This window comes from Limanda limanda, chromosome 15 (genome assembly GCF_963576545.1).
Source record: "Limanda limanda chromosome 15, fLimLim1.1, whole genome shotgun sequence".
In the NCBI taxonomy this organism is placed as follows: domain Eukaryota; kingdom Metazoa; phylum Chordata; class Actinopteri; order Pleuronectiformes; family Pleuronectidae; genus Limanda; species Limanda limanda.
In genome coordinates, this window is record NC_083650.1 from 20,526,402 (window position 1) to 20,540,190 (window position 13,789).

General features: G+C 39.9%; 1 protein-coding gene across 1 annotated transcript; it reads left to right on the forward strand.

Moving 5' to 3' along the window:
* Positions 1-10,255: 10,255 nt before the first annotated feature.
* Positions 10,256-13,318, forward strand: epcam (epithelial cell adhesion molecule). Its single transcript, XM_061087065.1, has 9 exons — positions 10,256-10,548; positions 11,132-11,233; positions 11,568-11,829; positions 11,919-11,984; positions 12,081-12,147; positions 12,253-12,351; positions 12,449-12,646; positions 12,746-12,790; positions 12,911-13,318. Exons 1-9 carry the CDS (start codon positions 10,488-10,490, stop codon positions 12,932-12,934), a joined length of 924 nt encoding a protein of 307 aa, XP_060943048.1. The 5' UTR covers positions 10,256-10,487; the 3' UTR covers positions 12,935-13,318.
* The last annotated feature ends 471 nt before the right edge of the window (positions 13,319-13,789 follow it).

The window sequence follows — 13,789 nt, forward strand, 5'->3', positions numbered from 1 at the left end:
CAGGTTGTTGTTACATGTAGCCTTGTTTCTGCAGCCTCCATTATCCACCAGACACTCATTCACATCATTGCACTGGATCGCCCCATCGCCAAAATATCCCACTTGGCAAGTGCAGTTGTAGGAGCCAGGAAGGTTAATGCAAAGGGCGTTTGAGTGGCACTGCCTAGCCAACGAGCATTCATCCACATCCACGCAGGTCAAGCCATCTCCTCTGTACCCTGCTTTGCACTCACAAGAGAAGGAGCCAGGGGAATTAATGCAGTTTGCATAGGGACTGCATCGGCCCAACGCACACTCATCCACATCAAGGCACTTGGAGTCGTTGAAGATGAAGCCACCGCCACAGTCGCAGTAATATGATCCACCAGTGTTGACACAGGTAGTGATAGAAGGGCAGATGTTGGCGGTTGCACACTCATTAATATCCTCACACAGTCGTCCATCTCCAATGAAACCTGCTGGACAGGCACAGTCATAAGTCCCCAGCCTATTGATGCAGGTAGCTTTGGGATCACATTGATTGTTTTCATTGCATTCATTTATGTCAGCGCACCTCAGCCCATTTCCGACAAAACCGCTGTTACAGCTACACCGATATGACCCTATGCTGTTTGTACATTGTGCATATAGACTGCAGATGTTACTTGCACATTCATCAATGTCCACACAGTTTTTCCCGTTACTTTCAAAGCCATCGCTGCATGTGCAGTAGTAAGTGCCTGGTAGATTTTTACAACCTTTGTAGCCAAGTAAGGAAGGACAAACGTAAGGAGTCTCTGAACATTCATCTATGTCCAGACACAGGTAGTTTCCATTGCCCTTATAGCCAGCGTTACAGGTGCAAGCATAGGACCCCGGGTTGTTGGTGCATGTGGCATTCCAGTGGCAGGTCCTTGTGTTAGTGCATTCATTATTATCAGTACACTGGAAGCCGTTGCCCGTGAAGCCAGCTTTACACCGGCACTGTCGCCCTCCCTCGGAGTTAGTGCAGAGAGCATTGGCATGACAACCTCCATTTTCTTTTTGGCACTCGTTGATGTCCTGGCAGTTGGTACCATCGCCAACATATCCACTGATGCAGACACAGCTGTAGCTGCCCAGAGTGTTGCTGCAGCGGGCCTTTGTATGACAACTTTGCAGACCGCTGAGACATTCATCAATGTCATTGCACAGGATACCATTGCCCTGGTAGCCCATGTTACACACACAGGTGAAGTTGTTGCCGGCCTTCAGACACTCGGCCTCAGGGTGGCACTTGCTGCCTGCTGCCACGCAGTCCTTCAGGTCAGCAACTGCAAAAAAACAGGATAAGACAAAATAGTATGAAAAGTAAATCTTTCAACAAATTGTTTAATGTTAAAGGAGTATATTTTATTTGGTTTCTTCTGTCTGTATATTGAATAAAAACAGTATTGAATGTTTAACTGAAGGTACCTGCACTGCAGTATTCCAGCACTGCAACTAGACTTATCAGCCACAGTGGAAACCTGTCAGGGGGAAGGAAAGAAATTCATGAGAATTGGCCATTACCCTTTGGAGTAATGTTAAATCATGTGTTTTGCTGTATATTCAGCTATAGAAGAATGATACTGGATAAAGACTAAAACATTAAGTCAGTGTTAATTTAAGGAGACATGAGTTTCATCCCCTTAGTGTTTGTTTGGAGCACTCAATTAGAGACATATAGTTTCAGTCTGCTATGTCATAAATATACAGCCATGAAGCCATTGAAAAAGGTTGGGGGGAGAATTTAACTAGAAAGAACATTTAAAAACTGTTCAGAATTAACACAAGCCACGGATTCACACCAATCAGCCAAAACATTAAAGCTCTTACCAGTTTTACGTTGTGGTTGATTTGTGTAAAGTTCTGATTTGACCTAATTGTACAGTGTGTGTTACCTTGCTTACTGTACTTAGAGCCTACTTTCATCCCACTGGAACAATGGTGGGGTGTCTATTGTTACAGTTAGTGTAGCACAGTTAAACCTGTCTTATCCTAACACAACACTCAAACAGGTCATTTACCATCTTTCTGCTCTGGCTTATCCAGCACTGTAATTCATTCCTTTCAGATAAAGTTTCATAATGTGAATAGTATTTTCTCATTTCAAAGTAGGAATAATTTTCTCGACCTTATAGACTGTCTATGAAATAGATTCTCGAATTTAAAAAAAATTCTATGGAATTTCTTTGGTAAATTCCTCAAAATTGTATTTCCTCATGTCAAGATGAATGAAAGATATCCCAGAGTACCTGTGGGTCTTTTGTACCTTGAGGTACATATTTTATTCAACCTCACATTAATCCAAACTGTGCAGTTTGAACATGATATCAACACAATCATGGTGTGTCTAGCCCGCCTACCATGATTGTGTTGATATCATGTTCAAACTGCACAGTTGAGGCACTGGTTTAAAATGTCTAACGGTCCATTTGACCAACTTGCTCAGGGATTTAGTTGAGCTGAATTATTACAATCACTAAAATAATGATAACAGTCCATGTTTGTTCTGATTGGATTACAATCTATATGTCAATATTCACTCCAGGCTAAACAAGGCTATATGTCTGTGTCTCAGGGGAAGATAATGGATGGACAGTGAGAGTGCTGAGGCAGAATTCCATTACATAAATGCAGGACTGTCTACTTTGAATCGCACTGAGCCTCCCTGAGGAACTGGAACAAAGACCGTATGTATGTATGACAGCCGCCCATAATCTCCATTCCCATCTGTAACATGTATAGCCATGTGAAACGTGAGCAAATGGTTAGTCTCAGTCCACTGGGCGTCTGAAAGGTCAACTGTCTTACTTTCAGCATTTTATTACAATTACAATTTTATTGTTTTTCCGCACGCAGCTTTTCCCTAAACAGAACTCATCAGTCACTCATTCTTTACATAAATACACCCATCAGTCACAACATAAAAGCCTGATTTATTTGTAAATCCGAGTATTAAAACTTATTTTGTAGTTTCAATTATTTTCCATGGCTTTATGGCTGGACTGAATCAATAAATACACAGATCAGCCACATCATTAAAACCAGTTACCTGTTGTAATGTTGTAGCTGATCCTTTTTTATTCCAAGTAAAGTTCTATTTTCTCTAAAATGTCTGCTAATACCAATATTTGGAAATGTTCTTATTCACTTTTTAGTATGAGAAGAATTCTCATACCTCACCATTAAATATGAATGTTCAACCAGCAGCTGGTTAGCTTAGCTTAAAGGCTGACCAACTTGCTCTGAGTTTGTTTATTACTACATTAAAAGGGTATTTTTTACTGTATAATGTAACCATCTTAATCATTGTTTTGTGTTTCAGTTACTTTATTGCTGTTTTGTTCCTTATATTTGTTTGTTTATATATATTGTTCATCTGTATCTACATATCAGGTTGCCATTTTGGCCACATTAAAGGTTGTAATTGTTAGATAAAAGATAAATAACCACTAAGTAATTAGATAAATAAAATGCATTTGTAAATACAGCAAGTAGACAGTGAAACAACAAATTAACAATGACGTACTTAAATTGATAGTGACAAAGGAAAAATATCACAAAAAAAGTATCAATATCTTCTATGTATGTATGTAATCAATAACAAAATCCCATCGAAAAAACAAAATTCAAAGTTGACAAAGTTTGTCATGAACTGATTCATTTAACAATGGATACACTTCTTTGTGTCCATGTGAAACCTTTATTTTAATCTTATCAAATTGATCATCTGTGTTCGGGGTCACATTAAATGGATTAATGATAACTTCACAAATGAGCTATAATGAGCCAATATTTGGCCAATCCTTCCAATAACATAAACAAGAAAGACTTAAAAAGAAACGTTCAGAAGCAGATATTTTCACTTACCACATATTTCCACGTCACCTGGTGGGCTTTGAGTCTTTCTTGGGGGAGAAAATGTGGACTCCCCTCTTCTGGATCTCTCTCCTTCTCTTCGTCTTTCTTCCGCAGAGTGGAACCTCTGTCGACAAGCAGCATCTACCGTTTCCTTCTTCTCCACCTCTGTCTTGATTCCTCCACCCCTGGGACGAGGGACAAAGGCCCACCTCACCATACCATGCACTGCCCTGACATCTTAAACCTCTGGGAAGGGGAACACCCATATTCCCCTGCTTATGTGTCAGCTCTCACACAATAAATGGACCTCTCCCCTAAGGCCCTCATTTGTCCTCTTCACAGTCGACAAGGAGGAGTGACACCCAAATGTCTTTCATACACCTGTTTATCTGAGGAGAAAGAGATTTGGAGCTTCCCGGTATAAAACTCTATTATTTTAATTGTGTTTAATATCAGTTTCTAGTAAATAAGTACATTACAAACATGTGGATCATATTACAATCACCAGTGACACCAGTAGAATAGTTTAATCAAACCATTTATACCCATTTCATCATGAGCTACAATAAAAGCTGAAAATCTTTTTTTTATTTATTTGGTAAAACATCAGTCCATGCTTACTGAACTTACTTGACTCCCACATGCTGTGCTATACATAGTATAAAAGTATTTTCTGGTAAATGCCATTCATCCATTAATGACATGAATGCCAAATGCCAAATTCCAAACTGTCTTTTTTAATGAATGTTTTCAATATTGTTATTTTGTTAATGTGCACTGTTACACACCACATCTATTGCACTTGTGTGACACTCTTTTCCTCACTCTTATTGAGGGTTAACGACAGAGGATGTTGCTCATTGTTAGGCCCTATGAGGCTAATTGTGATTTGATTGGAAATATCTTAATAACAATGGAGTATTAGGGCTATTTGTATGGAAAAACAAATAACACAATAACATAATACTACAAGAATAAAATCCTAATGTTAGGGTATGTGTTATTTCAGGAATATCAGAAGATCAGCCTGCAGCTAGTGTTAAAATTAGGAATGAACATCTTGTTAAGTTATACACTAGTAACGGTTTCTCAACTAATTAAACACTGGATCTTTTGGCACACCAGCACCACATTATGCTAAGTAACAGGGCCCTATAATATCGTGCAAGAAACTGTCTATTCTGAAGAAAGAACTGCACAGACTTGGAGGAAAGTTCCTCTTATGTGGAGGAGGAAAGGTTTGGTAGTGGTCAACTGTAATCTGGACGCGATTCAAAGGGGTTTCATTGATTCATTGAAACTGTTACATTGATAATCAAGAGCAGAAGTTGAATTCTGGAAAGCACGGGCTCTCCTTACTGCTTATTTCATTACAAATACTTGTCTTTATCTTGTAAAATGATGATATCTTTGTCCTTAAAATACAACCTTTAATCTTGTAAAATTATGAAATTATTTTTTATCAGATTTCTTTTCAATATGGCCCTAAAACGCAGTCATGCTAAATATTTGATCTAGTTCTGCTGTTATTTGAGGGAATATTTCATGACCTAACTTTAGATTTCATCCGGTCCTTGCAGCTTTTCCAGCAGTCTCAATGTGGATCTGCCACATTGCAGTTTATGACATGCAGTAATAAATTGGCAGCAGCTACTGCACAGATAAGGCGGTCATGAGAAAGTTTATGATCTCCGTCCACTGGTGGGAAGAGTGTGAAAACTCTTTTCATGGCCTGTCTTTAAGATTTACGTAGGATCACTTGGGCCTGTGTAACTGTTGAACTTTTTTAGACTTGATAATAGGTCATAAGGGTTATGATCTGTTTATTGCTGATCAGTCTGTGGCTGTTGTGAGCGCAGTTTTGTTCTGCTTAGTTTTCAGGGAGGTGCTAACCATGAAAGCAGCTAACATGGTTGGTTCTGTGTGTTTCTGTTTCCCAGTGAGGCTTGTCTCTGTCCGAGCAGACGAAGCAGTTTGTCCTCCTACCTCCTCCCTCAGGCTAAAAGTGGGATTAGCAGTGACAGGGACAGGGTTAGGGTTGCAAAATTCCAGGAATATTCAAACTTGGAAACTTTCCATGGGAATTAACGGGAATATACGGGAATTAACGGGAATAAACTGGAAATGTTGTAGGTAATTTATACTTACTGTATTTACCTTGTCATATACAGGCATAAATATAAACATTTTGTTTTGTCATAGGCTGATTTGAGCCCTGAGGAAACTTTGGGCACTTGACTATATGCTTCTGCATCGTTGTGTCATTCTTAACATAGGTCTTTGCACTGTATTTGCTAATGTACACAGCCTTTCCTTCTACATTGGATGGGGTTAAATGTCTCATCACGAGTGCACGTGGCATTGTTCTGTAGAATAAGATGAGAAAAAAGTTTGTAAACAAACACTAATGCAATGCCAGAGATATAAATAGTTAGCCAAACAATTGGAATCGTCTGTGAAAATATTTAACAATTGATGGATAAATGAATGGAAATAGGCTAGATGAACAGATGAACAATCCTCAATCCGCATGCTAATATATTTTCCCCAGAAATATCATCGAAACTTACCTGACTAGTCCTGCACTCTACAGCAGGCCTCAATAGCCCCGCTGTAGAGTGAAGGATGCTGGGAGTTATCTGTGCATGTGATGGAAGAATGCACAGTGGAGGGTTGAAATTCAACGTGCAGTGTCACATTAGTGAAATATGACATAATATTTGCTTGAATGAGAGGAGAAGAAAATTCCCCTTCAACTCTCTTCTGAAATTATATACTGGCTTCCTTCCTGATATATAACAATTGTGCAATGTTTCCTCAATACGTTTTTAATCTACTTCCTTTCTAGAGCACTTGGAGTGTTGTCAATAATAAAGTTGAAACAAACACACAGTGGGTCCAGGTGAGCTATGCTGGGGCCGTGACTGAGGTTAGTGACTACTTGTGACATCACAAAAATATGGAAGCCATACTGGCTCATTACAAGGAACCATTTTTTTATTCAGACTATATTCACGTCCGTGAAATTTAAATAGCACCTTAAAAAAAAGAAGACAGAAATCCTACCTTCTACAATATTAGATCTTACAAAATTATTAAAATTTTCTCTTTGTTAAATTATCTGTTGTTAAGCTTTGAAAAGTTGTAACACAGTGTAAAGTACAAATCATGTGTCCTTTCCTGTCCTTTTTCCTTGACCAACGAAAGATATGAAGGACTCAGACAAAGTAACTTTGATACTACACAGACATGAGGCCACATAATCATGCCATAATCAATGTGATTGACCAAGTGATTGGATCCAACATTTTATTTGCTAAAGGAGACACAAAGAAAGCATCGAAGCGTATTTTTCAAAAGAAAAGAGAGAAATCAGCCACAGCCTGTGTCATGGTTTCTGTCTCCGCCCTGTTTACCAACCTCCTATCATACTCCACCTGTCCACTAGATGTCCCTGGTCTTTCTTCCTGTGTCCGGACACAGTCTGTGGTCCGGATGCACCTTCTCACCTGTTCCTCATTTCCCTACTCTGCTTCCTGGCATTTGTTGCAGCCCTGTTTCACCAGTCAGCTGCCACATCATCTCCTGTCTCTGTGTGTTTCTCTTTGTGCATGTTGTGGACTCCTGTAACTGCTTCCTGTGTGTAGGTATCTGTTGTCTGTTCTCACCTGACTGTCTGCCCGTCTGTCTGTTTAAGCCTGGGCCTCATCTATCAATTCAAGTTGATTCATTGCACTTGCCTGCGCTGGGGTCCTCCCTTCCACTGTTCCTACCCCTGCAGTAATACAAGATGGCAGGAGGCACACAGACGGCTTTCTACATCTATATATACGGATATGTCCTCAGAGGCACATGAAAATAACTTGCACACTCTTTAATGAGATCCTCTAATAATCCTACTAGAGAAAAGGTGTCATTATGGAACCTGTTTGCTTACGTCTTAAGAGTATGATGACCTTTTTTTGAATATCTCAGCCTCACAGAACAGCAGCTTATCTTAATCGGATAATCCCTGGTTTTGAGATTTGATTTGTCAGAGAAATACAAAAATAAAGACGCATGTATGAACATGTCTTAATAAACCATGACATTTCTTCACAACAGCCCCACCCGCAACAATCTCCACCATTTTTTAAGAAACTCTGATCCGACAGTAATGGACTCAGGTAACTAATAATCACGTCATGAAGGTGGCTGATTGCCTTAACATTTTACCGCAAATGATTTAAGTGACTTGTTACTGTGATTAGTGCATGATTCAGTATTTTTCTTGCTAGAGATTTGTGACACATTTGAAGAAGATTCATGAAGTGACGTAGGTGAAAATTATATTTTTGATTGTGAATAAAAAAAACTGAATAAAGAAAACTGAGTCTGTTTATTTCCCCTTGGCTGAAAGCCTAAAAATACAAAATCGTGCCAATGCTTTGAATCATTTAGTAATTTTTACCTCTTACATCAGACTCAGAAGAACACAACGTCTGAATGTGATTAAAAAGGTCCAGTGATGAAGATCTAAATTATTTCAGTCAACTGTGAATGTTATTAACGCAGTTTGCATATGATATTGGACATATGTGTGGCAACATTTCTTCATCTATAAGACTATAAACTATTTATTTGAGAAAAATTTGACTCTGAATCCATTAACTTACAACACAGGAAAAATATTCAAGTTTCAATGTAAATTGTTAGAGATGATATCTGTCCGTAGCTCTTGTAGGCTTCAGATGTCTTTGCACAACAGATGCTCCAAGAAAACATTTCAAGTATGTCACCTTTTTTTTTACTTTAACAGGTTCAGGGAGAAACATGCTTATTAGTCACATGCTTAAATGCATGCTTAGCATAAAATCCTGTGTGTTGGTATTTGGTCCACATTTCTTAAATGACCGACTTGTAACAGCAAATTTCAAAACAAATTCATTTTTTTCCTCGGGTTCCTTCTGCTGAATGTCATCTCTTCCATATTTCAGTATTTTACAAGTTTCATTATTGACGTACTTTGTCTAATGAATCAGATTAAAGAATCCATATCACTGCTGGTGAGAATATTTCACAAACACGTAGTCTCCATGAGACCTGAGGCTGTGACTCATCCAGTTGAACGTGACTCACAACACCTGAGAGATGTTTTCTCAACCTCTGGTTTCAGTCGTGTGAGATTCCTGCTCGGACACTTGATGATGTCATCATAACACAATGCTCCTCAGTTTATAGTAAACAACAAACATGTTCAGACTTAGTTTCTGTGCTTCTAATGCACACAGTGGGATATTTGAAATGAAATATGAACACAGGAAAGAACACCGTTTTGGACAAAGTGGTTTGAATGTACCACAAAGTTTGAGAGATTGTGTCTGAATAACTTACCACGAAGAATAAACAACATGTGTTTGGAAATAGTACAATAGAACAAATGGCAGCGTTTACACATGCACATCCACACGATGATTAACATATTGCAGAAATGTACAAGTGATTTCTTGAATTTAAAGATCAGAGTTGGAAGATAAGCTAAATCTTTTTCACCTGTTTAACTCACACTAAACTATAGAGATCAGTCGCAATAGTGACTTCTAGAAATACATTGATTAACAGATAATAATAATAATTTCCCGGAGGCAGAATGAATGAAGATCAGACAAAAGCAACTGCTACTTAATTTGCCTTAAATCATTAATAAATAAGTTTAGACTGTTAACTGTTTGCCAAAGTATAGTCTTTGGAATGTGGTGAACATTCATTGACAACAGCTGCTCGTTTTTACCAAACTGTGTGTCATGGTTTAGAGATTTGATTTGCTGGAGAAACAAAAGAACCCTAATATCAACCAGTTTTATTCAGAATCAGAATCAGAATCAGAATCAGACAGGATTTATTGCCAAGTAGGTTTACACCTACCTGGAATTTTCTTTGGTGACAAGGTGCATACATTTAACATAAAGCATAAAAACACAATAAGTACTTCCCATAAGAAAGAAATACCTGTATATAAACCAAATATATATACAATACATAAAAATTAAATAAAGAGTAAAATGCAAAAACAGATATACAAGATATAAAAAGTTAAATAAAAAGTGAAATGCAAAGCAGGAGATAAATGGGGATGTGCAATATGCAATATACTGTTATGTTATGTGTGTTAATGTAACACATTAACACATCATAGGAATTGAATCAATTCATAGAGTACATCTTCGACTTCCCCGAAATCTCACAGAAAGAAAAACAAAAACATGACAAGGAGTGGGGCGCGACCAAATATGGTCACACCGGAGAAGAGGTGCGCATGAATCCCCGCCCCCTCCTGACGTCATGCGTGTGCAGGTACAAGGGGGATATAAAGTGACCTCACCTTCACGGTCTGCATCAGTTCTATCGAGAACACCCGGAACTACACGCATTCTCAGCTCTTCTCCCTTGTGCGTGCGCGCTCCCGCTTGAGTTTCTCTCCAAACAGGTTGGACGGGGACACACCTGCGGCTCAGACACAGGAAGCTCTATACTCTACAGCTCTATACTCAGTCAACCGCGGACGGACGAGGACGAGGACACACAGGGAAACTTGTTCGACACTTTGCTGAGAAGTTTTTGCGTTGCTTTTGAAAAGTTCCATCATGAAGATGCTGATCGTGCTGGTGCTGGCGGCCATGGCGGCGGGCGCCTCTGCTCAGGCCTGTGAGTAGTTCCATCAATTATACTTTTTTATTTAAAAAAAAAAAAACAGTTTAAAATGTGTCGTGCAGCAGGTTTGGTTACAAACGGGTCGGGAATAATTAATTATTAATTAATTAAGAGCTCTGTGGTTCACATTCATATCTCCTCTCTGACCCTGGCGGGAGTTTAAATGGAAGAATTCAAGTCGGTTTATCTGAGGGACGCAGTTGGTTTCGTTGAGTGGGGGTGGGGAGGATCTGCCCGCTCTTTGAGGAAGTGTGTGTGTGTCTGTGTGTGTGTGTGTGTGTGTGTGTGTGTGTGTGTGTGTGTGTGGAAACCAACGCCCAGGTGCTCAGTAAACCTGCTTGTCTACCTGCTGCACTAGTGTGTACAGGCCTGTGTATACCACCGCTCCATAAAAACCTGTTCCCTTCTTTAATACTTTTGACGAAACCTCTTTTTGTCCATTTATGACATATTGTGTCGTTAATTTTAAAATCACTGGACATAGTAACTGAAGCTTCCTCGATGCTGACATGAGGTTTGTGTTGTGTTGTGTTGATTGTGTGTAGGTGTGAATTAAACCCTTGTTCTTTGTGCGCAGGTACATGTGAAACCATGAAGTGGGCCACCTGCGATGATACTCCGTGCAAGTGTTACGTCTTGGTCGGCAAAGGCGAAAAACAAACTCTGGACTGCTCTGCATGTGAGTATTAATTCAAGATTCAAGATTTTTTATTGTCAAATGCAGAGAGATAACATGAAGCAGTCACTGTCAATGAAATACTTGGGTCACAGGCTCTCTTTAAGCAATGCTCAGTAATTTCAACCCCAAAAAATAAAATAAAAATAGAAATAGAATAACAATAAAATAGAATATCAAAAATTTTAAATAGAAAATAAAATGTATATCTAAATATATATCTTTACAGATGTCAAACGCATGCTTTACCTCACACAGCACCACTCTTTACTGTTGTTGTTGTTGTTGGTGGTGCCTTCTCATGTGTCCACCCCCCCCCCCTTTCTCATTTTTTAAGTGGTCCCTAAGTGTTACCTGATGAAGGCCGAGAGTTACCGAGCCAGTAAGGGCCTGGACACGCGTAGCGGGGGAGGAAAGCCAGTGGAGACGGCCTTCGTGGACAACGACGGCATCTACGACCCGGAGTGTGAGAACGACGGCAAATTCAAGGCCAAGCAGTGCAACAACACCGAGGAGTGCTGGTGCGTCAACAGCGCTGGCGTGCGGCGAAGTGACAAGGGAGACAAGAATCTCAAGTGTGAAAAGCTGGTGGAGACCTAGTGAGTAACTTCATCCTCATCGGTGTGGATTAAGTATTTGAATAAAAAGGTTTAAATGTTCAACACTGACATTTTTTATCTCCCTTCAGCTGGGTTCGTCTTCAGCTGACTCACAAAGCGGTTACAAAACCAGTGAATGCTGACAAGTTGAAAGTGTAAGTATATTTGACAGCCCCCCATATTGAAACACAAACGCACAACTACATTATTTTCAATAAGTTTCTCATTGTAACCTTGTTTTTTCGATACAGTGCCATTGCGGACGCCATTAACAAGCGTTACAAGAACTTCGACAAGAGCCTGGTGGACGAGATCCAGGTGAGTGATATTTCCAGGAAGTTTTCTCACATTTCTATACAGTGACTTTCATTCAGGAGAGCATCACAGCATCAGCACTAACAATCCTGTCTTGTCATTTTGCAGTATGACGCTGACGCCCGCCTGATTGTGGTGGATGTGAAGAAGGCGAAGAAAACTGCCAAGCCTGACCTGGCCCAGATGGCCTACTACATGGAGAAAGACGTATGTGGAAGCTTTATACTGAGTGTGTATTTTGCAATTCCACACAAGGTTTTTTACTGTCAAAACTCACACTGTTACCTCTTCTCTTCTCCTGCAGGTGAAAGTGCTGCCACTGTTCAAGAACCAGGACAAGTTTGAGCCCATGGTGGACGGCCAGAAGCTGGAGATGGAGAACATCCTGGTGTACTACGTGGACGAGGAGGCCCCGACCTTCACCATGCAGCACCTGTCGGGCGGGATCATCGCCGTCATCGTGGTGGTGGTGCTGGCTGTGGTTATCGGCCTGCTGGTCCTGGTGAGAGAACTTTTCTTTTGTCCCTTCGGGGTTTTGAAGCACGGTGTAGATTTTGCAGACTGTTGGACGATGTATCCTGATTTTTCTTTGTCTTTGCAGTTCTTTGTGAGAAGGCGTCAGAGCCAGCAGTACAACAAGACTCAGGTGAGATGAACGTCCTGTAACTTCATCATTTTTGCATGTTAATTCGTGTGAAAGTCCCCTGTTGAGCCACAGAACTGCAGTTTAACAACCCTTTATCCTCTGCTCCCTCCTGTCATGCAGCAAAGAGAGATGGACCCCATGTAATCACCTCGTTGCAGCGGCAGACTTATGAAGAGTCAGCTTTGTACATCAGCTTTTTGGATGAACGTCCTTTGCGGTGGGGTTGTGCCCTTTTCACCATTTTTACTTGAGGAGTGCAGATGGATCAACTTGCTGTTTGTCAATGTCGTCGTTGGCAATACCGGTATCGCCATTTATTTATAAATTGTGTAAAGTGTTGAACTTGTCATCCAATCTACATGCCATAAATAACTGTGCTTTTTAAAAAATACACTTGGCACATGCCACATTTTTAATGTTAGAACGTGTTGATCGGTTTAATTTCCATATCATAGATTGTACAGTTTCTTTTCTTACTAATGTGTGTTTGATGGATTGTTTTTAATAAAATATGTTTTAAAGACACTTGATGTGGTGCAGGCTTCTTTTCATGACACAGGTATGTCAGTGGACTTTGTGCCTTTTTTAAATGCAGTGGAAAAATACAGTGGGAGTGTATGGGGGAAGGGAACGGGCTGCTGCAGGCTCTTTTTAGCATGTTGAGCTTTTAGCCTTAACATCAGAATAACTAAGCTGTGGAATTCCTCCCTGATACTTAAACCTGATACATAAAGTCGCCATTAAACACTTGGTGTGCTTAGATGATTACAGTACACACACGTTTCCCTCAAACCTCTCCACCTCTCAGGCGTGTAAGATGGCTGCTTTGATAGAGGTGAATTGCACTGAGCCTTTTGTTTACTCGGAGCCGCTCTGATTGGGGGTTTTCTACTGTGGTTTGAATTGGGTGTGGCAGGCTTTTTTTTTCTTTTTTTTTTTACCGTCACTATCCTGGTTTTAAATGTTTATTCTTTGAGGGAAAATATAGCTTGACTTATA